The sequence below is a fragment of the Hibiscus syriacus genome, unplaced genomic scaffold (assembly GCF_006381635.1).
Source record: "Hibiscus syriacus cultivar Baekdansim isolate YM2019G1 unplaced genomic scaffold, ASM638163v2 tig00111028_pilon, whole genome shotgun sequence".
Lineage (NCBI taxonomy): Eukaryota > Viridiplantae > Streptophyta > Magnoliopsida > Malvales > Malvaceae > Hibiscus > Hibiscus syriacus.
Genome location: NW_024062961.1, coordinates 354,331 through 381,807, shown reverse-complemented (window position 1 = coordinate 381,807; position 27,477 = coordinate 354,331). Strand labels below are relative to the sequence as shown.

The following is a 27,477-nucleotide window of genomic DNA, read 5'->3' as shown; positions in this document are numbered from 1 at the left end:
ATTTTGGTCATCAACCTAAAGATCCTACCAAATTAGTCCCAAAAAGCATATCAAACTATGCTTGTGACTTTGTTGTGGCGTGATGATCACTTCTATTTTGACCATTTTTGTGTGCTTCGGGCTATGCTTTAGCACTGGATATGATTGCAGAGGTATAGTTTTTGTTCTTATCATCTCTCTTTTAAAGCATTATTCCTTCACATAAGATCGAAATCATAAAATCTCAAGAAAAATATACAAAAGAACTCGGTCAATTTATTGTTGAAAAGGATGAAACCTTAGTCCAAGTAGATTGGATAACAATATTTCAAACACACAGGTTTCAAACAGGCAGCATGCAGTGGTTCAAACAGTGGAGCTTAATTCCTTTTAGGCTTATTCATCATGGTAATATAATCGAACAAATTCCCATCAAAGCATCCCCTTATTGCTTCTTTTGATAGATAACCTTGTGCATCCTTTGCAATTCGATACAATAGCAACCATTCGCCCTTTGAGATTATCCTGCAGGAAACAGTAGAAGGATCTCAGACAACAAGTTCAGCAGTTACTAAATCAAAAACACAGAATTGAAAGAAAAAGAGTCTTGGAAAATACCAGCCAAGGAAGTCTAATTGGTTTCGATTTGACTCGGTCATGTGCCACACTTCATCGTATGTTAACTTGTCGGGCACAGTTCGAGCATACTTGCTGAAGATGCTCTCAAAATTCATTGGCATGAACCTGAAAATCCCAAATATATCATAACAAGACTCAAAATATGTCTTTAATGATTCAAAGGTTATACGGTAATTACCTTCCTTCAGTGTCAAACGTTGCTGTATCACTGCCATGCTTGCATTTGTGAATTCTGTCAATATATATGGGTAAAAATTGTTCTGGTATCCATCCCTATCAAATGGTGAAATTGTTATATAATCCTTTTAAAAATGGTATTGATATTCATTTTCCATAATCGAACACAAGTAAACTTACCTCGAGTGTGGAATGACTCAATCCTAGATTGATGATGAATGCAGCAAAAAGGCTTTCAAAGCGACCCAGACCAAGATTCCTCAAACCTATGTAAGTTTCCCAGGGATAAATGATCCCATCTTTGTTTTGATCAAAAAAGGAAGCATGTTGCTGAAGAACACTCAATCTTTTACTGTCACGTCCTACTGTTCCATGTGGATGTTCAATGTCCACAGCTGCCACTGCCCTTCCCATATCTGATCCCATAAGTTGTAGATATGTTACTCAAACACCATATTGACTTATTGAGTTTTGAACTTATATCATAGATTGGAGATAGACACGTGGGATGATTTTAAGTCGTTAATTTTTTTATAATTAATTTTGTATCTTTTCATTTAAGATATTATAAAGTTTATATAAATTTCACATACTAATAATTATTTAAACCGATTTTATCATGTTTATATTATCTTAATGTTATTATTATATGTTTTTATTTATCTATTGTTTTTCATTCAGAGAATTATAAATTCACATATTTTTTTAAATTTTAATAATTTATTTATTTATAACTCTAATCACTTCGTGTGTGTATATACACCTTAACGAGTAATTTTTTTATATAATTTTTAGTTGTTATTTTTAAAAAAAAATTATACTAAAGTAAGAATTTAAATTATATTATTATTATTTTTAAATGTAGAGGAAAAACATCTAAAATCAATGTAAGTGTTGAACTTTTTATTAGTATAGATATTTGAAATATGTTATGTTTTTATTAGATATTGTTTTTTAATTAACATTGCATATTAATTTTAAGTGTTTAAATAAAAATATGTATTTTTAAATAGTTACTTGAATAAAAATATTTTAAATATATAAATAAAATAATATTTATTTTAGTTAAAAAATACTTTAAATATTTAAATAAATAACAATATTTTAAAATAATCTCGTTTTTTTATATCCAGTATGTAAGATACGGCTTTATAGGTAGTCCCCCAAAGAAGAAACAAAATACATATTTAGCCACTCACCTTTTTCCATAATTCTATTTTGATGATTTAATTATTTATTTTCAAAGTTATATCTAAAGTTATATTTTAAAATTAACGGTAGTATTGATGTGCCATTATAAGATAATTTTATATCATCACTAAAAAATAAAAGAAATTATCATATCAGTAGTTTTGCTTATTCTTTTAACATATGTGATCAAAACGGAATTAAATCATAAAATTAGATATTATTTAAAAAATAATTAAATATCATTTGGTTCTGTTTCTTACACATGTTCAGCGTCTGGACGAGCTAATCTTTGAATGTTTTCTAATTAGGAGGAATTCAATTTGAATTATCATTTATTGAAAAACTAACTCAAAAACTATTCAATAATCAAATGATCTAATGAGACGAGCAACTCAATTTTACCGTACTTTTCAAAACAAATATTTTTTTTTTTAAAGATTATATTCATAATGGTGTTGAAAAAAGAAGAAGAGATAAATACAGGAAAAAGAACAGGGTGATGGGGGCAGAAATGCAGAATGACCGTCCACGCCAAACCCAGTGGTCCCATAATCCATCGTTAAAACACATACATAAGAAACAATACATCTGTTTCACACATACAAAGACAACACCGATAAGAATCGCATCAAATATATATCAATATATATAAAAGAATGTTTCATACTAAATAGATACAAATAAATTTGTAAGACGGATACTATAAGGTGGCGTTTGGTTAGATGTAATCTTTTGGAATTGTGAGGAATTGATCTAATTCCACCACTTTCTCATGTTTGGTTTAAGTTTTCCAAGGGAATTGGAATCCCTCATGGTTTCAACTTTCCATCAAGTGAGGGAAAATAAATTCAATCCAAGAATTGATAAGATTCAATTCCCTTGTTGGAGGGAATTAAAATTTGATCATACTATTCTCATCAATCTTTTGGTAACTTATTCATATATTGAATAAAAATATTTTTTTTATTATTTCGGGTCGGGTCGGGTTTCTAATTCATATATTCGGGTCGGGTCAAGTGAAACTTTATTTTGGTCGGGTCGGTTTTTTAAGTGTGATATTCGGGTCAGGTCGAGTTGTGGTTTAGGGTGAAAAATACCCGACCCGAAAATATATATAATTTTACCTAATATATTTAGGAATAATTACAATAATACCCCTCTCTATATATATTTTTTCAATTAAGTCACTGTTTTTATTGAATAAAAATAATTTTTTATTATTTCGGGTCGGGTCAGATCGGATTTCTAATTCATATATTCGGGTCGGGTTTTTTAAGTGTGATATTCGGGTCGGGTTTTTTTAAGTGTGGTATTCGGGTCGGGTTCGGGTTTAGGGTGAAAAAAACCGGACCGACCCGAAAAAAAATATAATTTTACCTTATATATTTAGGAATAATTACAATAAATCTCCTCTATATATAATTTTTTTTCAATTAAGTCAATGTTTTTAATGAATAAAAATAATTTTATAATTATTTTGTATCGGGTCGGGTTTCTAATTTATATATTGAATAAAAATAGTTTTTGGTATATTTTTTGTAACTAATTAACATACTCCGATTGTAATGTATCGAAATATTGATATATCTTTTGGTAACTTATTAACATATTTTGATTGCGATGATTTTAACTTATGATGTTTATTAGCATGATTTTTATAATTTATTGAAATGAATAATCAATCAATAAAATGAAAATTTAATATTTTTTTTATTTTTTTATAATATATTACTACATGTAAGTTGTAAAACAAACTAAAATAAAACAAAAAAAATAAGAAGGGCAATTCTGTCATTTTACATTACTGAAATCAAATTCATCTGACCTGTCTGTGAACCAAACAGAATATGGAATTGGATTCCAATTCCTGACAGATTTTAATTCCTTCACAGATTCCAATTCCCTCAAACATTCTAGCGAACAACGCCACCTAAGTGAAATGGGTGATTCTATTATGCAGCAACTTAACTTAAAGTTAAAAAATGACGCAACCGAAAATATCATAAAAATTATAATATTTTAGATTAAGCGTAATCTAAAATATATTTTTTTGGTAATATTTTCAATTAAATCTAAAATATTATGAATAATATAATATTTTTTTGTTTCCAACTCAACCCGTTACCATTCTCATTAAACTATTGATAATATTTATTTTATTTTCTTTAATATTTATTTTACTTTTATTGTACGTAGGTATATGTACTTATATAAATAAACAAAAATAAAACACGTCTTAACATGATAATTCTATAATGAATGTCATGTATTGATATTCACTACTGATTTATAGATGAAATTTATAATTTATAATTATTATTAAATTATATTAATATTAACTTTTTAGATACTAATTTTTAAATTATTCTAAAGTTGTTACAAGATTGTATATATTATAAAGATTCTCAACCACTTGATAATGAAAGCTTAAATACCTTTGTAGTCTCTGATTCTTGAACCTGAGACTTTTAGATATAACAAATATATCCTTTTAACCACTAAGACAACTTAATTCGCACTATACTAAAATTTTAAAACTTTTATAGTGAACATTAAGCTTTAGATTTTTTATAAAATGAACACAATACAATTATGTCATTAAATAGGTGAGTAACATGTTAAATTAATAAAAAAAATTATTTGACTCTTTAATTATAGTATTATGTTATTATTAATTTTAATTAAAATAATTTTATTAAGTTCGTTAAATAGAAAAATAAATATAAATAAAATAAATATTACTTTTTATTTTTATATTATTGATATTAAGTTTGTATCATATAAATTAGATATGTTATTAAAAGTTAAATATTATTTCGATTATTTATTCGATATGTTATTAAAATTTAAATATTGTTTCGATTACTTATTTAAATTTAGATATATTTGATGAATTGAAAATTTCATATAATTATAATTTTTAAAAAAATATTTTATTAAAATATTAAAAAATAAATTGTTAGAATATATTTTTTAAAAATTTCAATTTCAAATTTTATTTTTATATAATTATTTCTTAAAAATATTATAAAAGATATATATTAAGATAACATTTTAATTATAATTAAGGAATCAAATAAGATATTTTCTTATTAGTTTAACATGTTCGATATCCATCTTTTAAAAACCCCAAAATTTTAATATCTAATTTATAATGATTAAAATCCAACGATAAATAAAATCATTTTAACAAAATTTAATAATCAATTATGAATTTTACCTATAAAAAATATTAATGATTCATATTAATGTATGTTGTTAGCACTACATTTCGATGTATGACAAAATAGAATCTAATAAAAACTTATAAAAGTTTTGTGAATATTAATACAGTATATAAAAAAGTTAAAAATATTCAACAATATTTTTAAATTTAGATATATTAATACATACATTAATACAGTATATTAAATTCATAAAATTTATATACTTATTATGCTTCCTCCTCGCTATGTTCTTCAACAAATGCTTTTGCCCTCTCAGAAACCATTCGCTCGCAAATTCCCACTTATCTGGATCCACTTTCTTGAATCCCTAAACGCAATAACATAAAACGGTTAAAAATATTCGAACACCGCAATCGCAATTTAGTACTATGGTACGGACTTACATAAGTATTGAGCTGGCGAACGAAGCTAGAGAAATTGCCGTGCTTGAAGAAAACAGGCAAGATCCTCTGAGAGAAATTCACAGGGTCGACGACTACGAAACTATTATTAGCTTTACCCCAAGTGATCAAACCATCAGTCGTCGGATCATTGACCATCTGATAAGTTTTAGCGACGAATGGCGCGACCATGTCAGTATTACCGTTAGAATCCATTTCATCAAAAAGGACCAAAAAAATAACCCTTTTGATTATCTGCCACACTTCTCTTTGGAGAATAAAAGGTATCTTTCTTTAGAGAAGAAGGCGCAGAGACAGAGAGAGAATAAGTGAAGCGCAAAAGAGCTGAGCTGGTCTCTTTTTTTATATGGTTAGAAGCTTAATATAAAAAGGATGGCATTGACAGATTTACGGTGACGAAAAAGTGTGGGTGTCGTGGCTAAAAATCACGACGCGTTTGATATTTCCTTTGGATCACGAGATGGGTGACCCACACTGCTCTGGTTCTATCATCTTTTTGGTTCTCATGCTTTAGATATTTTTCAGTGTATTTCACGCGCGCGCGTTTGGGAGGACGGGGTTTTCATTGGTTCTACGCTTTAATATTAGTGACGTGGTCCCCCGTGGGTATAAACCATTGTAGCTAGAAAGACAATTGAACTACACAAATTATTATTTTAGAAAAGTAAAGGGAATATCTGTATAAAAATTAATCAAAATATAATAAAATCAAGTAAATTCATCTCAAAATTAGTAAAATTAAATTTAAAATATTTAACATGTATTTTTATAAAAATTAATAAATATATCATTATCATTCATGTCAACTTTTTAAAATTAAATTTATTTATATTAATTACATTTTGGAGTATGATTAAATATGTTTATATTATGATATAATGTTATTTATAATTTAATTTAATAATGATTGAAATATATAATTATGTACTTATTATTATTTTAATTGAAAATTATTTGATAACAAGAAAGTTCGCAAATTAAATATAATACTAAATAATCAACAAATGGTAAATCCATGCTTTAATTTATAATTTAGTTAATAAATAGATTTTGGGGATCGCGTGTTTTTTTCTCATACCCTTATTTGTTTCTTTTACTAATTTATAACAATAATATGATAATATTTATTTATAATTTTTTAATTATTGATAACACTTTGATTATAATTTTATAATTATTAATAACGCATACATCTTACAAAAAATCTCAAAGAATAATAACAGTCTCTTTAACTATTGAGATGATTAAATGATTCAACTCTATATAATTGAAATGAGCATTTTCAAAAAAAAAGAAATTATTCCTTTATCTAATGAATTTGATAATATATATATATATATATATATATATATATATATATATATATATAATCCGACGGGTTTCAACTTGACCTCATTTCGGGATCAGATCGGGTGGGGTAAGATGTTTTTAAAGGTGAAGTTCGGGTCAGGTTAGATTCGGGTTTAAGGTGAAAAATATTAGACTCGATCCGACTCGAAAAAATATAATTTTATCTTATATATTTAGGAATAATTATAACAATACACCTCTATATATATTTTTTCAATTAAATCACTGTTTTTATTGAAAAAATAATATTGTATTATTATTTCGGGTCGGATCAGATCGAGTTCGGATTTTATCTCAAAAAGTTGGGTGGGTTCGAGTCGGGTGGAGGGTATATATTTTTCGAGTCGAGTCGAGTTAAGTGAAGGATATAAAATTTTTAAATCAGGTCGGCTTGATCAAAACCCAAACCATGTTCATCCCTATATATAACAAACATATTTGCCCCCTCCACACATTCAAACTGACAAATATAAGAAGTTAATATAAATAAATTAGAATATCTTATTTCATGAATATCTGAATGGTTTCTCAAACAAACAAGCACGTGCTGAGAGAAGCACGTGGGATACAACTCCAAGAGGGAGTGGACAGTGGCTGAGGAATGGAATCCGGTTTGCTTTCGGCTCTTGACCGAAGCCAAGAGTGCTTCGCTCTCGTGCGTCGGCTTCAAACGGGGTGCAAGTGTTGATTCTCTATTGGTCCACGACTCAGGCCTACCATTTTTTAGTACTTTTGGATTGCTGCTTCTCCATTGGGGAGCTCATTTGAATACTCCCAAATCTCTGTTTGTCTCCATCCTTTTAATATATATACTTAATCTTAATATATGCTCTTCTTTGTATTTGTCGTTTTGTTTACTTTTATTTATTTACGTTTTAATATTTATATTCTCTTTTTATTTTTCTATCTAAATTTTATCCTTCTTATATGAGATAACAACCCATCTTTTTATTGTACTAAACTCAATGATTTGACTTCAAAAGCTAATGAGAATAGATAATAATATTTAATGACTTTTAAAATTATTTGAAAGCTTAATGATTATTTTATAATTTTTAAAAAATCAGTGACTAAAAGATTATTTAAATATAATTTGGTGACCATTTGTGTAGTGTATCCTAGTTTTTCTTCCCCAAAAAAAAAAATCAGCAATAACCGTCTTTTGATCAATTCAAAATTTTACACTTGAACTAATGTTATACAATCAAATTTCATTTTCATTTTTATATTTATTTTAGGTATGTGGACCTTTTCCTTCTAAAGAGAAAATATAAATCTTAATGAATGTCAACATTTAAAGATTTTTTTTTCTTCTAAACATTCATTTTTATAGTAAATCCAAAACAGTACTTTTATTTTTACTTTTAATTGTATTAATTGTGTTGTGAATTTATTTATTTATATTAATTTCACTCTTTGATCGACGTTGATCATTATTCATTATAATGTTCATATAATAGTTAACAATACTATTATGATAGCTCACGATACAAACATAACAATCCATGTGTCAATAATAACGTGGCTATCAACATTAATCATATGATGAAATTTATATAATTAAATTAGTTTAAGAGAAAAATGATACTATTAAAAATAATAACACAAGTATTAATCTGAATTTACAACATGATCAAAATAACCAATTTTATGCTAATTCATTAAAAAAGAAGAAGAAGAAACAGCCGACTTAGAAATGTAATAGTAAAATAAAAAATAAATGCAGTCTACAGTGTCACAATCAGACACTCCTTGCATGGCGGGTAATTGTGTTTTACTTAGATTTGTGGGCCACATATGAATATATGCCTTCCTACATTGAATTTGTGTTCAAGGTTAAGATCAAACCTACGGATGCATAATGACAAAGTCTTAATAAATCCTTCCTGCGTCAATATACACTCCTTTTTCAATCTATTCATGTTAATTTAAAGTTATAATTATTTGGACATGTATTCTTTGTGATTGTACCTATAAATATATCTCTAAATGTACTTGTGAACTTCTAAAAGTGGATACCTATAAATAAATAGAAGGAAGGCATAATCTCATCTGGAATTATTTAAAATGTGTTGGATAATTATTGTAATTATTAGATGTAACCAAGTCGAATGTAATTAAAATATCTCAATTATTAAGGGTTAATATCGTTGGATGAGTGAAAATAAATATATGAGATTGACCTATTGTTTTTTTCAATGAATATCTTATTATTTACTACTGATAATCTCAATCATTCATTTTCACTCATCCAACGATCCTAAATCTGTGTAAAACTAAAAAAGTTTTATATTTTGTAATAGGATTATATCCTATATTTTAAAATTATATACAAATCTATGTAAAATTAAAATAAGAGAAAATAACCTCAGTTACCAAAAATCCAATATAATATACGATTTTAACCAATTTTTTCCGGATTTGCCAAAATGACCAACAAAATCGCAATGCGATCGCTAATTCGCAACGCTAATTCGCAACGCGATCTCCATTATCGCAAATCAGTTTCCAGATTCGCAACGTGATTATGTCAATCACAATGCGATTTTCCAATTTCGCGTTGCGATTCGATTTTCCCAATTCGCAATGCGAATAAGTAAATCGCAATGCGAATAAGTAAATCGCAATGCGAATTTGGAAAATTGCAATGCGATACTGACTATCGCAACGCGATAATACAAAATCGCAACGCGATACTGACTTTCGCAACGCGATTCTGACTTTCGCAACGAGATTCTGACTATCGTAACGAGATAATACATAATCGCAATGCGATTTTCAAAGTTCGCAATAGGTTTTAATTTCGCAACACAAATTTTTTGGGTATATATCTACGCAGCAGCAACAACTCATAACCTAAATCCCTATATCGCAACTCATTCCATCTCCATCTATCACTCTCTCCGGCGACATCCGTTCCTATATCCGTTCCTACATCTTTCCCCATCCGGCAACAGGTCTTAGTTTCGCAGCTCGTTTGTTTAGTAAATTAATTTACAACCATGAAATCATCTAATGTTGATCATGTTTGGATAGATTTATGTTTTGGAGGGTCATGAGAGAATGTTCATAGTGTTTTACAATATATGCCTTTACCCATGAATCTTTAACTAAAACTGTCATTAAAAAAGTTAACTTATGAAACTCTAATGTTACGTGTTTCAAAGAAATTGAATTTAGAGCCCCTAAGTGGATTTAGGCTATCTTATCAGAGAAATGGTAAAATTTATTTGTTAACCGACAATGAAGATGTTGAACGATTCATTGCTTACATTAGTGTTTCAAGTGATGATGTTACATTGTATGTTGTTGAACCTAGAAGTAGTATTATTGGGTCAGTAGCGGGTAGTAATCAACTAAGTTTTTCTCAAAACCCACAACCTTTCTCTAATCCAAATCCCAATCAACTTTCAGCACCAAATTCTGGTTTTCGTATTGACCAATTAGACGATGATGAGCCAACAGAAAAAATTGTGAGTACTAGTCAGTATTCGAAATTTGATCTTGGTCAATACCCGGACTTTGATATTGGTCAATACTCGGATTTTGATGATGTTTCAGAAGAAGAAACATACACTGCGTGTAATGATTTTGATATTGGTCAATACCCAAATTTTGATGATGAAACAGTCGTTGCCGAGGAAGATGTTGTTGATGATAATGAGGAGGAAGTTACGACTGTGAATGAACATGTTGAACATCCATTCTGTAATTAATATAATCCTGAAGAAGAAAAAGAAGAAGAAAAAGTCCCCGAAGAAAAGAAAATGCCACGGGAGTATAACTGGAATATGTCAGAATTACTTCAGATACCGAAAGAAGAGTTGGTAAAGAAAGCAGTTGATTGTTACACAAAAGTTATTCGTATCAAGAATATGATTGTTTTTGTAACACCCCCAACCCGTATCCGACCCGGATCCGAGTCCGAAGTGCCACATGGACTTTTCAAAAACCTTTACTTGTATAAAATACTGAGTAATTTAAAATTTATTATTACATATAACTTATTCAAAACCTTTATCGAACTATTCAGAGCTTATACAATATATTATCTTGAATACATGCCAACTAGAACTTTATGTATTCAAATACATATTATTTATCTTTCTTCTGATCTGACTTTTGGTAAGAAGAACTGACCTGTCTTGCTCCACGTTGCTCTTTACTCTTCTCACTTCTGTAACCTACGTGTGAAACAATCACACGCTAAGTCGTTGACTTAGTGAGGCATATAAAACATATAATATTTCATATAACATAAAGCATACATAAACATATACCATCATTATCATAATCTCTATCATTATCATTAAGAAACACACATAACATCATATGGTTCATGTAACACATTTCAAACCATTTACCTTTGATAACCATCTATAAACCCATCGTATACATATCACATTCAGTATGTTTGTTTAATCTCTTTATTAGCCCACGTACACTAGTGAGAACTTAAGGTATGTGAGTATATTGAGGTTGTGCACACATATACTATCACCACAGCTCGATCAATGTCTCGAAGGACCTATCCAGAGGTCACAAAGACCCCAGTAACTATCCAGAGGTCATAAAGAACCTCGGCAACTGTCCATAGGTCCCAAAGAACCTAGGTAAACTATCCATATGTTCCTTAGAACATAGGTATATTGTCCATATGTCTCGAAAGACATAGGTAAAACCCTCGACTCTTGGCATGCCAACTATACCTATAGCTCTCGTATCATATAACATGGGCATTATATTCATATCACTTCACATATTCACATGTACATTTCACTTTTCATATGATTTCATAATCATCTGTCACGTAGCTTATAACACTTCTCTTGTGTTCATATGGCATGTAACTCATTGTCATCTCTTATTCTCATATGATTCTCATACATCAAGTATATCACATAGCACATAGTATAACATATAAACTTATACAGGTATCTATATACATACTTTCATATACTTCGAATAACAATCCCTATAACTTCTCACAGTTTTACCTAATCACTTATTTCACATTAATTATATTCTAGTTTCATATATTACTTAATTCAATTTCACATAGCTTATTACCTATATAAATATTTTCTCATAACTTATCATCACATAGTTCCCATAACATTTTCCTATAGATTCATAAATCTTTACCATATGACTCATGTATTATATGTTCATTTCAGCTCATATATCCTCTCCATATAACTTATTTTACATGTTCATATAATCACTTCTGTCAATGTCTCCTCATTTATATATTATTCTTATATTGTCCTATAAATCAATGTTATTTAACTTATCTCACTTTTCATCTAATCTCATAAGTTGGTTATACAAATTCCTATATATGTATATATATATCTAACTCATGTAATTTATATCCTTTATCTTGTTATCATATAAATCATTGCTATTTTACATAGTTCATGCTCCTATAATTTATATCTCAGGTTCATATAACTCATCTAATTCCTATAATACATAAATAATTGCCATATAACACATATCATATAAATTCATACCACCTAACATGTAATACAACTAAACATATTCATGTAATATCAAACATAATCATACAATCATATATTCAACATATTGGAAACAGACTTGTCGCAAGTCAAATTTCCATATACAATACGTATATTCTAATAGTACGCACTCACCTGGCCTCACTAGTCAATATCGATCTGTTATCTTTCCTTGATCGATCTTACTTGATAAGTTCCGGAACTTGTTTAGGCTCTGTATCTACATAATAATTCATTGATACTAATCAGTATACTAATTAATATATTCTAAACTATCATTTCTTGGGCTAAAAGAAGAGTCATTTTTATCTTTTAATGAAGGTATGCATCGATGCACTACACCATGCATCGATGCATAAATCCTATTCGATGTTTGTATTTAATGGGGATGCATCGATGCACTCCTTATGCATCGATGCATAAATCTTATTCGATGTTTTCTTTTTAAATTAATGCATCGATGCACTGCATGTGCATCGATGCACCTTAAACAATTTCTGGGATTTATCATCGATGCATCGGTGCACAATGAATGTGCATCGATGCACATTGCCCAGAACTGACATTTTAGCACGTAAATCATCAACTCTTCCCTTAATTCTTCTATTTTAAGCCCCTCTTATGACATTAAACTCAACTATCATTACTTGAACCAACTTATATCCATGTAAATCATCTTTAACCTCAAAATCCTATCTTCCTTATGAGATTCAAGAATCATACCAAATTTTCTATATGTTCTAAATCCAATTCTATCACTCCAAATCTCTTAATTTAACCATTGACAAGTCAAATTTAACTTCCAATTTAAGAAATGAACTTTATTCCAAGATTTCATTTGTAAACTCTAAATCTTTAATCTCTCCTAACTCCACCATCCTTTGCTTTTAAGATGATTTAAGCTTTCCTTAAGCTTAATTATCATCTAATAATTAAAACCCAACCTTAAAATCAACAATTCAATTATAAACAAAGAAACTTACCTTTAGCTCTTGGCTTTCACGTGAAGAAGAAGAAGAAAGGAGAAGAGAACTCTGGAGAATTCTCTCCCTTTCCACGTGCATTTATCCTTACCAATCCCATTTTTAATTCATTTCTTGGTCAATTGACCCTTTTGCCCTTTATTTTATTTAATAATTACTAAATAACCTTCATCATATATATTCAATAATCATTGAACTATTTCATTCTTATACTTTAGTCACCAAATTCTGAAACTTTACAATTTGGTCACTAACCCGGTATTGTGGATGTTACAGTTTTGATACAAAGGAAGACTTGAAGATAGCTTTGTATACGAAATGTGTGGAAGATGGCTATCAACTAAAAGTTAACAAATCAAGCAAAGATCGTTTCGAAACAAGGTGAATGATTGACAAAAACTGTACGTGGCGTATGATTGCAAAGAGGATAAAAGATTGCTAAATGTTTCAAGTTAGGACTTTTATTGATAAACATACATGTTCAAGAACCCAAGTTTTTCCTCACCATAGACAGGCAAACAAAAAGGTGTTGGGTGGTTTTCTGGCTGAGTTAATGTTTTTGAATGGCAGGGTATATCGGGGACATGAAATTATGACTGACATGAATGCTCGGTTCAAGATTAGTATATCATATTCTCAAGCTTGGAGAGCCAAATGTTATGCCTTGGAATTGTTGAGGGGGTCGCCAGAAGCATCGTTTGCCCAACTGCCGGCTTATTGTCACAATTTAAAGCTGAAAAATCCTGGGCCGGTAACTCATATCAAAAGATAGAGATGGACGCTTTGAGTTGCTGTTATCGCCATTGGTGCTGCGGTTAGTAAATCAATATAATTCTGTTGACTCATTTTTGTTAGTTACATGCATTTCACATTTAAATGATTATATTTCTTGTGTATATTATTTTGTAGATTCGTTCGTTTATTACTTGCATGCGCCCAGTTATTATAGTTGACGGAGCACATTTGAAAGGTCGATACCTTGGAGTAAACTTATTAGCAGTAGCCATGGATGCTAACAATGGGATATTGCTAATAGCTTACGGGGTTGGCAAATCTGAAACCTCTGATTCATGGACATGGTTTATGGGGCATCTTAGGGATTGCATAGGTCCTATTAGCAATCTGACAATCATATCCGATAGGGCAAACTCAATTGACAACGCTGTTAGAAGGTGTTTCCCAGATGCTTTTCATAGACTTTGTGGTGTTCATTTGTATAGAAATCTAAAATCAAGGTCTGCTGGTATAAAAAATCACAAATGGACATACTGGAAGGCTGTAAAAGCTTATCGGGAAGTGGATTTTAATAAGCATATAAACTGTTTAAGACATGTTTTGCCTCAGTGTGCTCAAACACTAGAAGATGTCGGGTTTGAAAGATGGTCAAGAGTACATTAACTTGGAGCAAGATATGGTTTCATGACGTCTAATAGTGCAGAATCAATCAACGCTCTAAGTCGTCATTCCCAGAAATTACCCATTACTATGTTAATGGAGTTTTTTTGAGCCTCTATTCAACAGTGGTACTACAAGAAAAGAAACCATGCAGATATTATTTCTTTAAATTTGTAACTTATCATATATTTTACTAAGTATTATTATTTAAATTTACAGGAACATTGGAACATCGTGTTACACCATGGACAAAAAAAGGAAACGAAAACGTGTTGTGAAGTCAACGTCATGGAGAGTTGAACCATGTTCAAACACTTTGTTTGAAGTACTGGATAATAACTTAAATGGGCTTGTCGATCTAAATGTAAAGACGTGTAGTTGTATGAAATGGCAAACATCTGGTTATCCGTGTGGCCATGTGATAAAAGTTTCTCTTCATCTAAACCAAGATGATTCAAGCGCATACGCTATGGATTGCTACACTACAGAAGTATATCGACAGACTTACGACGAGATTGTCTACCCTATTCTACATCATTCTGAGTGGGACATACCAGATGACTTACAAACAGTTTTTCCACCAACCATGGACAGAAGGTTACCTAGCCGACCAAAAAGTCACGATCGTATACCGTCTAAGGGTGAAGAGAAGAAGAGATCGACATGTAGTCGGTGCGAAGAAAGTGGTCATACAAGGTTGACATGTGGATCACCAGTGCCATCACAATCATCTTTTCCTCTACCAAAATATGGATCCTCATCAAAATCCAAAGCTCATATGGTGTCAAGCAAAAGGCAATCAAAATCGCAATCATCTTTAAAATCCCAATCACAACTGGCTTCACCTTTTGGGACTGTTAACTTAGGTGATTTTTAAATGCAAACGTTGTATTACGTAGATTTTATGTGTGAACTTTTAACATTTTGAGTTAGGCATGTATTAGTAACTTGAGTTTGAAAATTGCTATGATCTGTTCAGTTGTTATCACTTATTAGGCAATCATTTGACTATCGCAACACGGAAATGACGTTCGCAATCATCTTAATGTCTATCGCAACGCGGAAATGACTATCGCAATGCGAAATGAAAATCGCAACGAGAGAATCGCAACGCGAAATGAAAATCGCAACGAGAGAATCGCAATATGAAATGAAAATCGCAACGAGGGAATCGCAAAGCGAAATGAAAATCGCAATGCGAATTTAGTTTCGCGTTGCGATTCCCTTGTTGTGATTTTCATTTCGCATTGCGATTCTCTCGTTGCGATTTTCATTTCGCGTTGCGATTCTCTCGTTGCGATTTTCATTTCGTGTTGCGATAGTCATTTTTGCCTTCAACATAATGCAGATTGAAATCAACAAAATCAACCATTACATTTCAATCAATTAAACAAGCACAAATAAGAATTATGTTCACATCAATTAAACAAATCAAATTTTACAAATCATCTTTTACAAATCAATTAAACAATAAAAAAATAAGCAATAATTCTTATTTCCTCATCTACTATTGAATCAACTTTTGCAGCCATACATCATTTTCACACAGCTCACTTCTGAGATTAACCTGCAGAAATCAAACATTTGCTCAAACAACACTTTCTACACATCTAAAACCTACAAACAACAAATTATTGAATTCTAGGTACTTAACCAAACATTTTCAAACCACAAGCCTATAAACTTACCAATTGTTTATGAACATTTTTATAACGCGGATGCAGGTAGGCAGCATCTCGTATATATCGATCTAGCCATATAATGCCGAAACCACAAGCCTACTGCAACTCTATCTCTATCGGTGGGAGGTAGATACTTTATACTTACTGTGATCAAACGATCCAATGCCAAGCATACGAGAGGACCACAATTTCCTCTGGGTCTTTTCGTTTGTTGTGGTGCGGTCTCGTCTCTGCTAACTGTAATATTGAGCTTCTTTGGCTTCTTGTTTCCAGAACGAGTCCAATAATTTATCGCATCCAAGAATTTAGGCAAATGAGAGCTCCATCCCTTAATAATATCTCTTAAATCAGCCAATGATATGTAATTTATCATGCTGTCATATACTATTGCCTTAAGGGATGGGAGCTGAAGCTCGACGAGAAGCCAATGTTTACGTTCCAAAACAGGGATAAACACCTGCAATCATAAGTAATAATTCATTCATTTGCGCACTTATTTATGAATACCTTTAAACTCAATCTAAATACTAACCTTATCGACCTCCCACCATGCAGGATAAAGTTTAGCTTGTCCATTGCCCAACGCAAATGATTCATCTCGTTGATTCTTCAAGTGAACGGCGTTAAAAGACGTCGGCATAATTGTATATCGTGTATTTCTTTTATTTTCCTTAAGTTTCCTAATTATTAGAAGACGTGACACCCACACATCGATATGCTGTTTTACAAAAAAAGACATATATTAGTAACTTACATAAATTTTAAAAAAAATAATCAAATTGAAATATAAGAAAAATATAAGACTTACCCCTCCATCAAAATAGCCATTGTCTTCGACCCCTAATAATACGCCCCACCAAGACCGATCAAGCAACAAATAGATATCATCGTTGAGCTTGCATATGTCAGTGAAATACCCCTGGCTCCGCTCATGTAGATAAAAATCAACTGCGGTCTTAGCCCAAAGGGTGCTATCCAGAATTGTGTCTGGTACTTGTCTCCTCTCCACTTCAGATACCGGTATGGTACTGGCCGGTAACTCATACGAGAGCCAACTTAAATCCATCATGTCCGGCACGTCAGAGGGTTTCTCAAGAATCCTACATATGACGCCATGTGAATCGGGCTCTTGAATGGTGGGAGGGACCTCTTCAACGATGACAGTGGCCTCTTGAACGGTGGGAGGGGACTCTCGAGGAATGATAGGGGCCTCTTCAACGATAGGAGTGGACTCTTGAGGGATAACAGGCGAGTCGGGCTTCTTCTTGCGGTGTCGTCGCACTATTGGGGTGTATGGAGACTTAATAGCACGTGCACGCCGTCTGATGCGTGAACTCTGTCGTGCAAGAAAAACCCGACGTAAAGCATCCACCTTATCGGGCCGCTAAATAATTAAATACAAAAATCAGTAAATAAACATACATGATATTTAAACAGTGAAAACAAAGACAAATATGTTTCAAACTTGCATTGAATTCACCCAAGTCATTATTCTATCATAGTTCACAAAATGCATCAGATAACATTCCAGAAGTAAGCACTTATATAAACATTTAAAAGGACAACATATATAAACATTCCAGAAGAAGAATAGTTTACTTTCGCAACACAAAACTTACTTTCGCAACGCGAAAATGACTATCGCAATGCGGAAATGGCTATCGCAATGCGAAATGAAAATCGTAACGACAAAATCGCAATGCGAAATGAAAATCGCAACGACAAAATCGCAACGCGAAACACAAATCGCATTGCGATTTTCATTTCGCGTTGCGATTTTATCGTTGCGATTTTCATTTCGCATTGCAATTTTGTCGTTGCGATTTTCATTTCGCATTGCGATAGCCATTTCCGCGTTGCGATAGTCATTTTCGTGTTGCGAAATAAACTATTCTTCTTCTGCAAATTGAAACTTGAATGGATTGCATTACTTCAACCAAAAGACAAAAACAAAACCAAAAAAAATACTAACAAAAACAGTTTAGCAGTATTGGCAGCAACCGAATGAATTTATTAAGCAATCTAAGTGAAATGGTTAATCTAAGTGAAATTACGAGTAAATTTATCATCAAGTTAAATATGAAAAATCTTAAACTTACCTCGAGTAAATTTATCATCAAGTTAAATATGAAAAATCTTAAACTTACCTCGTTGCTTAGAGTATGAACCTCATTCTGCAACGATACTACCATCTCACGTAGAGCGGCTACCTCACCGCGTAAAGTAGACACCTCAACATGCCATGCACCATCGTCTTTGCGTAAAGTACCGACCTCCTCATGCAAGGCATTGACCTCATCACGTAACTCCCCTAACTCATCCCGTGGAGGTGGAGAACAGGGAGATAAATGTCGTGGCATCTTTGTCGGTCGCCTATCTTGCGGTGATGGTGGAGAAGAGGCTCGATGATGTGACAGAATAGGTGATGGCTGTCATTGTGGAGGTGTATAGTCGGGTCGATCAGGTGATGGCTCTGGGTGAGGTGATAGCTCTGGGTGAGGTGATGGCTCCCGAAGTGTAGGCTGCTAATCATCCGTGCCATCAAAAAAACGCTTACTAGCTTGCCACCAATCAGTGGCAAGCTCAGCTTCTGTGGGTGTCAGCCTCTGTAATGGAGTGTTGGCCTCCTAACAATATAAAAGCTCAAACAAAGTTAAATGTGTACTAGTAATAACTTGTTTATAAACATATGGTAGTATTTATGTTAACTTACATTATTTATTGTCGTATACCGTAGTAAATCTTCCCATTGCAAGGTCCGTTTCCTCTTCCAGGAAATAGCCCTGAGAATATCATTTGAAGTTTTTATTGCATATGTCTTCATGGCGGGAAAGACCTCAAATATCCAAATCTACAAACAATATAATAACAAACATTAGTAATTGTTAAATAATTACTTATAATTTTGGAAACATTATATAAAAATTCTTACCTTAAAGGCCCAAATAAAGCCTGTCAAAGTGTATTTGGAACCATCGCCATGCAAACTTTTTCGATCATCCAAGGCAGACGATAACTTATTCCATGTAGCTTTCCATAAATACGAGCCTCACGGAATCAGGTTCCACGTATTTAGGTCTTCTACCAATTTGATTAGATCATTCGGAATAGGTTGTCATGCAAAAGTATTAGAAGGCATACTCGGACAACATCGATGTCATCCATCCGAGTAAAACCATCTTTCTTATTCAATAATCTCGTCAGGTCTTCCACGTGTGGATTCGGCCTCTCCAGCTCAGGAAAAACCCGGGATAACCATGATGGGCGGGTAATGTGTCTAGTGTACTGACCTACATCATCGTGTCCGAAGCGTAGACCGGTGATTAAGCAAAACTCCTCCCGCCCAAAACACGTATACGCCGGTGGAAAATCAAACCATATCTCTTCATCACGACGTTGTATAGTATCTAGTAGATCCCTAGTCATGGTTTGAAGAAACAGGTGTGTCAACATCGCATCTCCACCGGGATGTTGTACTTTCAGCCATGGCCCGAAGCAAGTATCCTCAAACATTTTTCTTTGTGCATGTGAAAGCTTCGACGCAATTGTTTTGGCCAGGCTGACTTTATTTCTTAAGGTCAATTGAGCCGAATAAAAGTTCTACAAAAACAATAAACATACTAAGTTGGATATACCAAAAACTACACTGTGAAGATATACCAAAAACAATAATAAACATAAAGAGTAGTAGTTTATTCTTCAAACTTAAATTTGCAACACTATGAATTTCTTATTTGTCTTTGTTTTTTGGTTGAAGTAATGCAATTCATTCAAGTTTCAATTTGCAGAAGAAGAATAGTTTTTGAAAATGAAAATCGCAACACGAAAATGACAATCGCAACGAGAGAATAAAATCACGTTGCGATTTTGTCGTTGCGATTTTCATTTCGCATTGCGATTCTCGGTTAATTTAATAAGCAATCTAAGTGAAATGGTTAATCTATTATTGAAATTACCAGTAAACTTATCATCAATTTCAATATGAAAAACCTAATAATAATGCAAAAATTTCAAAAGAAAATAATTAAAAAACTAACCCTCGGTGGTTGATTTGGTTGATTTTCTATTTCTGATTGTGAGGGTGGCTCTAAGAGATGGAGATAGACGGATTTCGCCGGAGATGGGGACGGATTTCGTCGGAGATGGGTGAGAGAGTGAGAGATGGAGATGGGACTGAGTTGTGATTTTAGGTTTTAGGTTATGAGTTGCGATTACGGGATATACTGTGGACGGTTCAGTGTTCCAATATATTAATATTCGTGTTTGGAATTTGAAAATAAAATACGCGTTGCTATACTAATGGCGCTTTGAAAATCGCATTGCGATTATGTATTATCTCGTTGCGAAAGTCAGTATCGCGTTGCGAAAGTCAGTATCGCGTTGCGATTTTGTATTATCGCGTTGCGATAGTCAGTATCGCATTGCGATTTTCCCAATTCGCGTTGCGATTTCTTATTCGCATTGCGAATTGGAAAAATTGCAATGCGAAATTGAAAAATCGCATTGCGATAGTCATAATCGCGTTGCGAATCTGGAAATTGATTTGCGATAATGGAGATCGCGTTGCGAATTAGCGACCGCATTGCGATTTTGTTGGTCATTTTGGCAAATCCGGAAAAAATTGGTTAAAATCGTATATTATATGAGATTTTTGGTCACTGAGTTATTTATCTTAAAATAATTTTACATTGTGTAAGAATATATATATGTGATTACAAGATAGTATTTGTTTATAATTTTTTTTAGTCGTTGACAACTCACTCGTATCCTATAAGCATGGTTGTTCGAACCCAAAACCTCTAACATTTCCTTTAATCATTGAAATAATTTGATGAGTTCACATCGATTATATTATTTAATTCATAAAAATGGGAATTGAAATAATTATGCAAAATTAATCAAACAATGAACGAGGAAAAGAAAAAGAGCGAAATACAGGAGAACACCTGCGTAGTGTCACGTAGGGGTGTTGTTCAGGCGAATAACTCCAAGCCAAATTTGTACTAAGTGAACAAGGACAGGTGTTCGGTCGACGGTAAGTTTGGCCTACTATGTCCCCATTAACGTGACAATAAACACAATCTTTTTCCTGTTGGTTGGATTTGGACACATCGTAAAACACTTCCAATTTCCATCTGGCCCTCTTGGGTTTTGCCACTTTGCATTCTTATAAAACACATCCCAAAATACTAATTTGATTTCCAAATTTTGAATGAAAGCAGATATGCATATATCAAACAAACTCAAACCAGTAGCTGTAAAAGTTAAACGACAAAGGAAAGGCTGAGAATAAACATTGGAAGGACTTATTTTGCGTGGACTATATTGTTAGAACTCCTTTATCGTTTCCATTGATTTTGAAACAATTTTTGTCACCCATGTGGCTAATATTTCTTTGAAGATCTCCGTTTAAATCTTGTAACTAATTTAAAAATCATCGGGATTATATTCAGAATAAATCATTATATGACACGATTGAAATTTTAATTAAAATTATTTGAATATGGTTTAATAACCTCTTTCATATCGGAATCTTATCTAATATCTCGTTTGACTTTATTGAAAAATAATAATGGGTGTTATTAAACACATGAGTTAATAAAGAATCGTGTGAAAAAGTTGTTGAAAGTCCATAAAAGGCGGGGGGTGTTTTCCTCATTTGTGAATTGAGAAATGTGTTGAGATTCGGACACATTTGATTGGGTGTGGTGGACATTGTACTATTGCCCCGTTGTCCATTTGGTAATGGGAATTAGCAAGGCTTGGACCCTCGTCATAATGACTGCTCTTTTCCAAATGGAAACTTGAAAGGAAGTTGAGAAAAGAAGCAAAAGCAAACAAAGTATTTTGATTTTGATGTGTGATGATGCATGGGAAATTGGGGGCTGCGGATTGGATGGCTTTCTTCATCTTCCTCTCATTTTGTTTAATGGATGACACTTGGACATATTGATAGCTATTGCAGTCCATCAATATGTTACAGCTCAATATTCTCGATTGAATATTAATTTATTATTATTATTATTATATTTAAGGAGATATGGATATTCGATGAATTTATATTTTTATAATTTAGAAGATATATATATATATATAAATGAAAGTGTCAATTAAAATTTAAATATAACGTAAATAAAAAAGATAATATAATTTCAATATAGTAAAAATTAAATCAATATCAAAATTCGAACATCGATTCTTAATTTAATTAATTCAATTAATTGAATCATTAACTTACTTAATCTATTTATGGTATTTGTTGTATACGTACCATGCTCACTCTCAATAAGATCGATATAAGAAATCTCCCTTATAGGTCTAACTGGTTTATTTTTACCGTCATTAACTGATCTCATGATAGCAAGATGAAGAATACCTTGTGACCTCCTCATTTGCATAAGTAATGTCAGTGCTTCTTCTTGTGTTTCCTCTCAATTACTTCCTTGATTGTTTGAATATCGAATACCTAGTAGATCCACAATACAGACTTATTGTTTATCGTCTTATCTTAGGCAAAACTTTCTGTAAAATATATCAAATCTAGCCACAAAACTATGAACTTAGGGCTATTTGCATAGGTTTCCATTTGTAATAACTTACTTCCAATAGTTAAGGAGATCAAAGACTTTACCCCATATATCTCAAGGAACTTATAGAAATTTTAATATCGAATAGTTAAATTTATTGAATTGTTCTAAATTAGGATCAAATCAATATATTGCATAAGTTTTAAGGACTAAAACTATTACTCTATCCGTTTTACTAAATGTGTCCCTTTTAGTTTTAAAATTATCTCATTCAAAATGTCATGTTAGAAAAGTTAACAAACAATAACACTTATATATTTTATTTTTTTACTTTTACGTTCCACTCTTTTATACATATCAAAATAAATCTATCTATTACCTTTTAGAGATAATTTTATAATTTTATTTAATCAAATATAGCTCTTAAAGCTATGTGCATAGTGAAAACGAGAGAATTTATGGGATGTAGAAAGTATTATACAAAGCTACGCCACTATTACGTCTAATATTTACTGATAAATGGCTTGTTTATATTATTAATATTTTAAGTAAATGATCTGCTTGTAATTTTTAGAAAAAATAATCCACTTGTTTTTAAATATATAATTGAGTAACTTAAGATGTATATTATCCAAAATACTTTAAATACTTAAATAAAAAATTGTAGTATATGCCGTAAGGGAGATTTAAAAGGCTGAAAACCAAGAAGCAAAACACATTTGAAAAAGGTTCCCCCGCCCGCTCAAAATCATAAGCCCCAAAGTTTCATTTCCACTAACTGAAAAAATAAATTCTCCAAATTAGAAGAGCAAAATGGCGCAAGAAGCAAGGCTTAAACTATGAATGCAAAAGGAGTTGAAGCTTCTCCTTGACAACCCTCCTCATGGCGGTTCCTTCCCTTTTTTCTCCTCACAATCTGAAATCACCGATCTCTCTTCCATCGGCGCCCGTAAGTTCATTTCTCTTTTAATTTTCACAAAAAATTGCAGAAATAGTTTTGCTTTTGATTGATTCATTAATCGAAACCCAGTATCCGGATTTGCTTCTTTTTCTTTTCCTTCAGAAATTGTATATAGCAAAGGGATCTTCAAGATTAAGATTCAGATACCTGAAAGGTATATACCTAAATTGCAGAATGAATTTCGGTTCTTCTTTCGCATTTTTAAAGAAGGGTTTGTTTTTTTTTTCTCTGCATAAAAGTATCCGTTTCAGCCTCCGATTGTGACCTTTGCGACGCCTATCTATCACCCGAACATCTACAATCGAGGTCGAATTTGCCTTGACGTTCTCAACCTTGCACCCAAGGTAAGTTTTGTTCAGTCCATGTAAATTTGTACTGGTTCCAAGTATTTTTCTTACGGAGTTCTATCACGTGCTTTTATATTGTATTTGAAGACATTGTCAAATGATTACTACAAATGCTTATTAAATGGATTCATAAAACATGTTGAAGATCTGGACTAAGGGAACATTGAACATGAAACACAATCTGTGTTTGTGGTTTTTGTTCCCTTTTTAGTCACTAGAGGACACCTATATTACTTGAATTTGGGTGTAAACATGATAAATATGAATGCGTTTGATTAAGGTATGCTCAATATTTTTACCAAGTTGTTTCATGTACTTGAGGATAATTTGAAGGTCATATTTTCATATTATGTTACTCAAGACTCGGGTGTAATTTTTGGACATGAGTCTGATCAGGGATGGACCAAAAGGGTGCTGGGGCAATCGTATCCTTGAAAATTTCAAATTCTTAGATAACTTATCTTTTCTTTATAGTTTATATCAATGATCTAATTTTACACCCTTGGAATTTTATAATTTTGTACACCTAAAATTCTATAATTTTTTAAAGGTTTGCATGCCGTGACATAAAATTTTGCATCTATGTCCAAGTATGTCTAGATTTCTTCTAAGTTTTTCTATATACGGAGGATCCTTTGAGCTCATATCACCATATCTAAGTATTGGCAACTAATACTTCATGAAAAATGAATAGTTTAAGCAACATAGTTTTCATACTCATCCCGAGTATATTTCAGAGCTGGATGTTGCACATAGCTACTTCAAGCAACATAAGATTTGGAGTAAAATAGGAGGATGCCATAAAATTTATACCAAAACACCACGCTTGCCTCATTGATTCCATGTTTTATTTCACTTCCAAAATGGAAGTATTGTTTCTTTGAAGCATCTGATTAAATGGAATGATTATTATGGTTCTCGTCCAAGCAGGGCGCACGGCAACCGTCACTGAACATTTCAACAGTGCTCAGAATTATAAGGCTATTGCTCAGTGAACCAAATCCTGATGATGGCCTAATGTGTGAAGCAGTAAGTAGACTTTTTCTCCAGAATCCAAATGGACTGGACTAGGCTGATGAACTGAGATTCTCCCCCTCCCCCGGCTTTTTCTATGTTTATGAATTTACAGAGTACGGAATACAAATATAATAGGCAAGCTTTTGACCATAAAGCACGATCCATGACTGAGAAATATGCCAAGGTTGGAGCTGGAGAAAGCAGCTGCAGAAATCAATGCACAGAAACTAAAGCAGATTCAACGATGGTAATAGGTTATTGGTTGTTTAGTTGCTTGACTTTTATGTTTTCTTTGTATTAGATTCTTTATTCTTCACACTTCTTTTGATTGTAGATGGAAGTTCAAGGATTGGGCCAGGAACCAAACCATGTTGCTCAGGATTTTAATCCTAGCCATAAAAGATCACATGTAATTTGGCCAGAAGTTATGACTTGAGTTTGCTATCTCAAACAAGAAAAAAGATACAAATCAGAAGTTGCCTAATCACAACTTCTCTCTCTCTCTCTGTATCGATAACTCAGGTGGAAAGTAAGCGAAAACGACAAGAGGAAAATTATGTGCTGAACAAATACATGAACCATGAGAAATTAATGGAAAGGGGCGGAAATCATCTTCGAAAAATTTTGATCAATGCAATGATAGCTTTGATAAGAAGGAGAATGTGGACTCAAATTACTTTTCACCGCTCTGCCAATATCAAGCTTCCTCTGGGTTCTCACTTTCTCAGGCTAGTCGCAATCAACATGAGCAGGATGAAGATGGTAATTCAGGAAACAACAGCACAAAGAGCAGCTCAAAGCTTCATTAAAGCAATAAACAACCATTTGGGTCTATGGAAAAGATGCAGACATGTGAGAATGTGAAAATGCATGGGATAGTTCAAGAGAGCTATGTGAAGAACCGAAAACTTCTGTTTGAATAAAAACCAGAGAAGCTCTGTAGGTAAGAAACTTTCACTGGGACTGAAAGGCTCATCACATAGAACAAAGGCGAGAAACAAAGAGAATGTGATTCCAGTTCATAACTTGTCACATTCAAACTCCTGGAAAAAAGGGGCTCGGTCGTAAGTTGTCTCTACTTCCTTCAACCCAACAATTGCAACAGGACTGCGGGAGTAATTAGAAGCAAAAATGTAATCAAGTTGTTTAAAGTATGCAAAATGATGTGGAGGTAAAGAAGAAGGGGGTAGAAGAAATGGAAGAAGATTTTCAATAACTGAAAAGATAGTAGTGCTAGATAGTGAAGAAAGCGAGGAGGGAGGGCAGACTGCTCCGTTGAGGACGAGAAGGTCACTAGCAGCACGGAAGCGACTTGGGAAGTGGAGGGTCTAAGGCTTGAATCAAATCAGGTATAGTTCCCATTTTCCAACTCATTAGCAAATCTCTAGGTTCTTTGGTATATTTGAGTAGATGCTTTCTTGAATGAAACTTTTAAGTAAGATTTAAAACGCAATTGTATATAACATGGTTCATGGCTGTATGCACATGCAAATTATTTAAATTTAGTTATTATTTTCTTTAAAACAAATCAAATAAAAATGAGAAATTATTTAATAAAGTTAAATGTTTTTGTAAATTCATTCCATATAAATTATACAAATTTTGTTGCCAATTTCCACTTGCCACCGTTGCTTGATACCACTCCCAAGATTTTCATAGTTCCCTGTAATTATAAACACTACAATGAAGGTTAGGTATGAATGTCAGCTGGTCCGAAGATTGACAGTTAGAGAACTCAACAAAATTCCCCAATTTCCAGCACTTTTTCAGGCTCTTCAGACTACCCCCATAGTACTCCATGGTATATGCTCCTTTCCCTTGTCCATCTTTTATTTCATCATTTTCTTTATCTTCATTAAATCGACATACATTTGCGTACATAGTGGATAGATAGATAAGTCTAGTCTGACAGTATACGTTATTTCTTTCTTTGTTGCAGTCTCTCGCACCCCTTATGTTCCGGTCTCTACTGCGGCTGTTGACATCGTTAATCACTGAGCCGGCAGCCTCGGTCACAACCTTGCTATATTACAGTGATCATCTGCCCCAAAACATCATACGGGAAAGGCGTGTTCGGCA

The 27,477-nt window shown here is 32.5% G+C and overlaps 1 protein-coding gene and 1 pseudogene across 1 annotated transcript; one reads left to right on the top strand and one right to left on the bottom strand.

The window, feature by feature from the left end:
• Positions 1-326: 326 nt before the first annotated feature.
• Positions 327-5,973, bottom strand: LOC120151190 (probable peroxygenase 3). The gene is made up of 7 exons (XM_039163719.1): positions 5,597-5,973; positions 5,417-5,520; positions 2,468-2,574; positions 976-1,211; positions 797-891; positions 598-723; positions 327-504 (listed from the first exon to the last, which is right to left on the bottom strand). The coding sequence occupies exons 1-7, from the start codon at positions 5,807-5,809 to the stop codon at positions 360-362; spliced, it is 1,026 nt and encodes a 341-aa protein (XP_039019650.1). The 5' UTR covers positions 5,810-5,973; the 3' UTR covers positions 327-359.
• Positions 5,974-23,886: 17,913 nt separating this feature from the next.
• LOC120151169 lies at positions 23,887-26,877 on the top strand (annotated as a pseudogene).
• Positions 26,878-27,477: the final 600 nt, after the last annotated feature.

Excerpts from the sequence above, each read along its gene's own strand:
- LOC120151190 (XM_039163719.1), bottom strand. The coding sequence starts at position 5,809 with ATGGATTCTAACGGTAATACTGACATGGTCGCGCCATTCGTCGCTAAA. Across the intron at positions 892-975 it reads TGAGTCATTCCACACTCGAG|GGATGGATACCAGAACAATT; the intron begins GTAAGTTTACTT and ends ACCATTTGATAG. Across the intron at positions 724-796 it reads ACGTTTGACACTGAAGGAAG|GTTCATGCCAATGAATTTTG; the intron begins GTAATTACCGTA and ends TGGGATTTTCAG.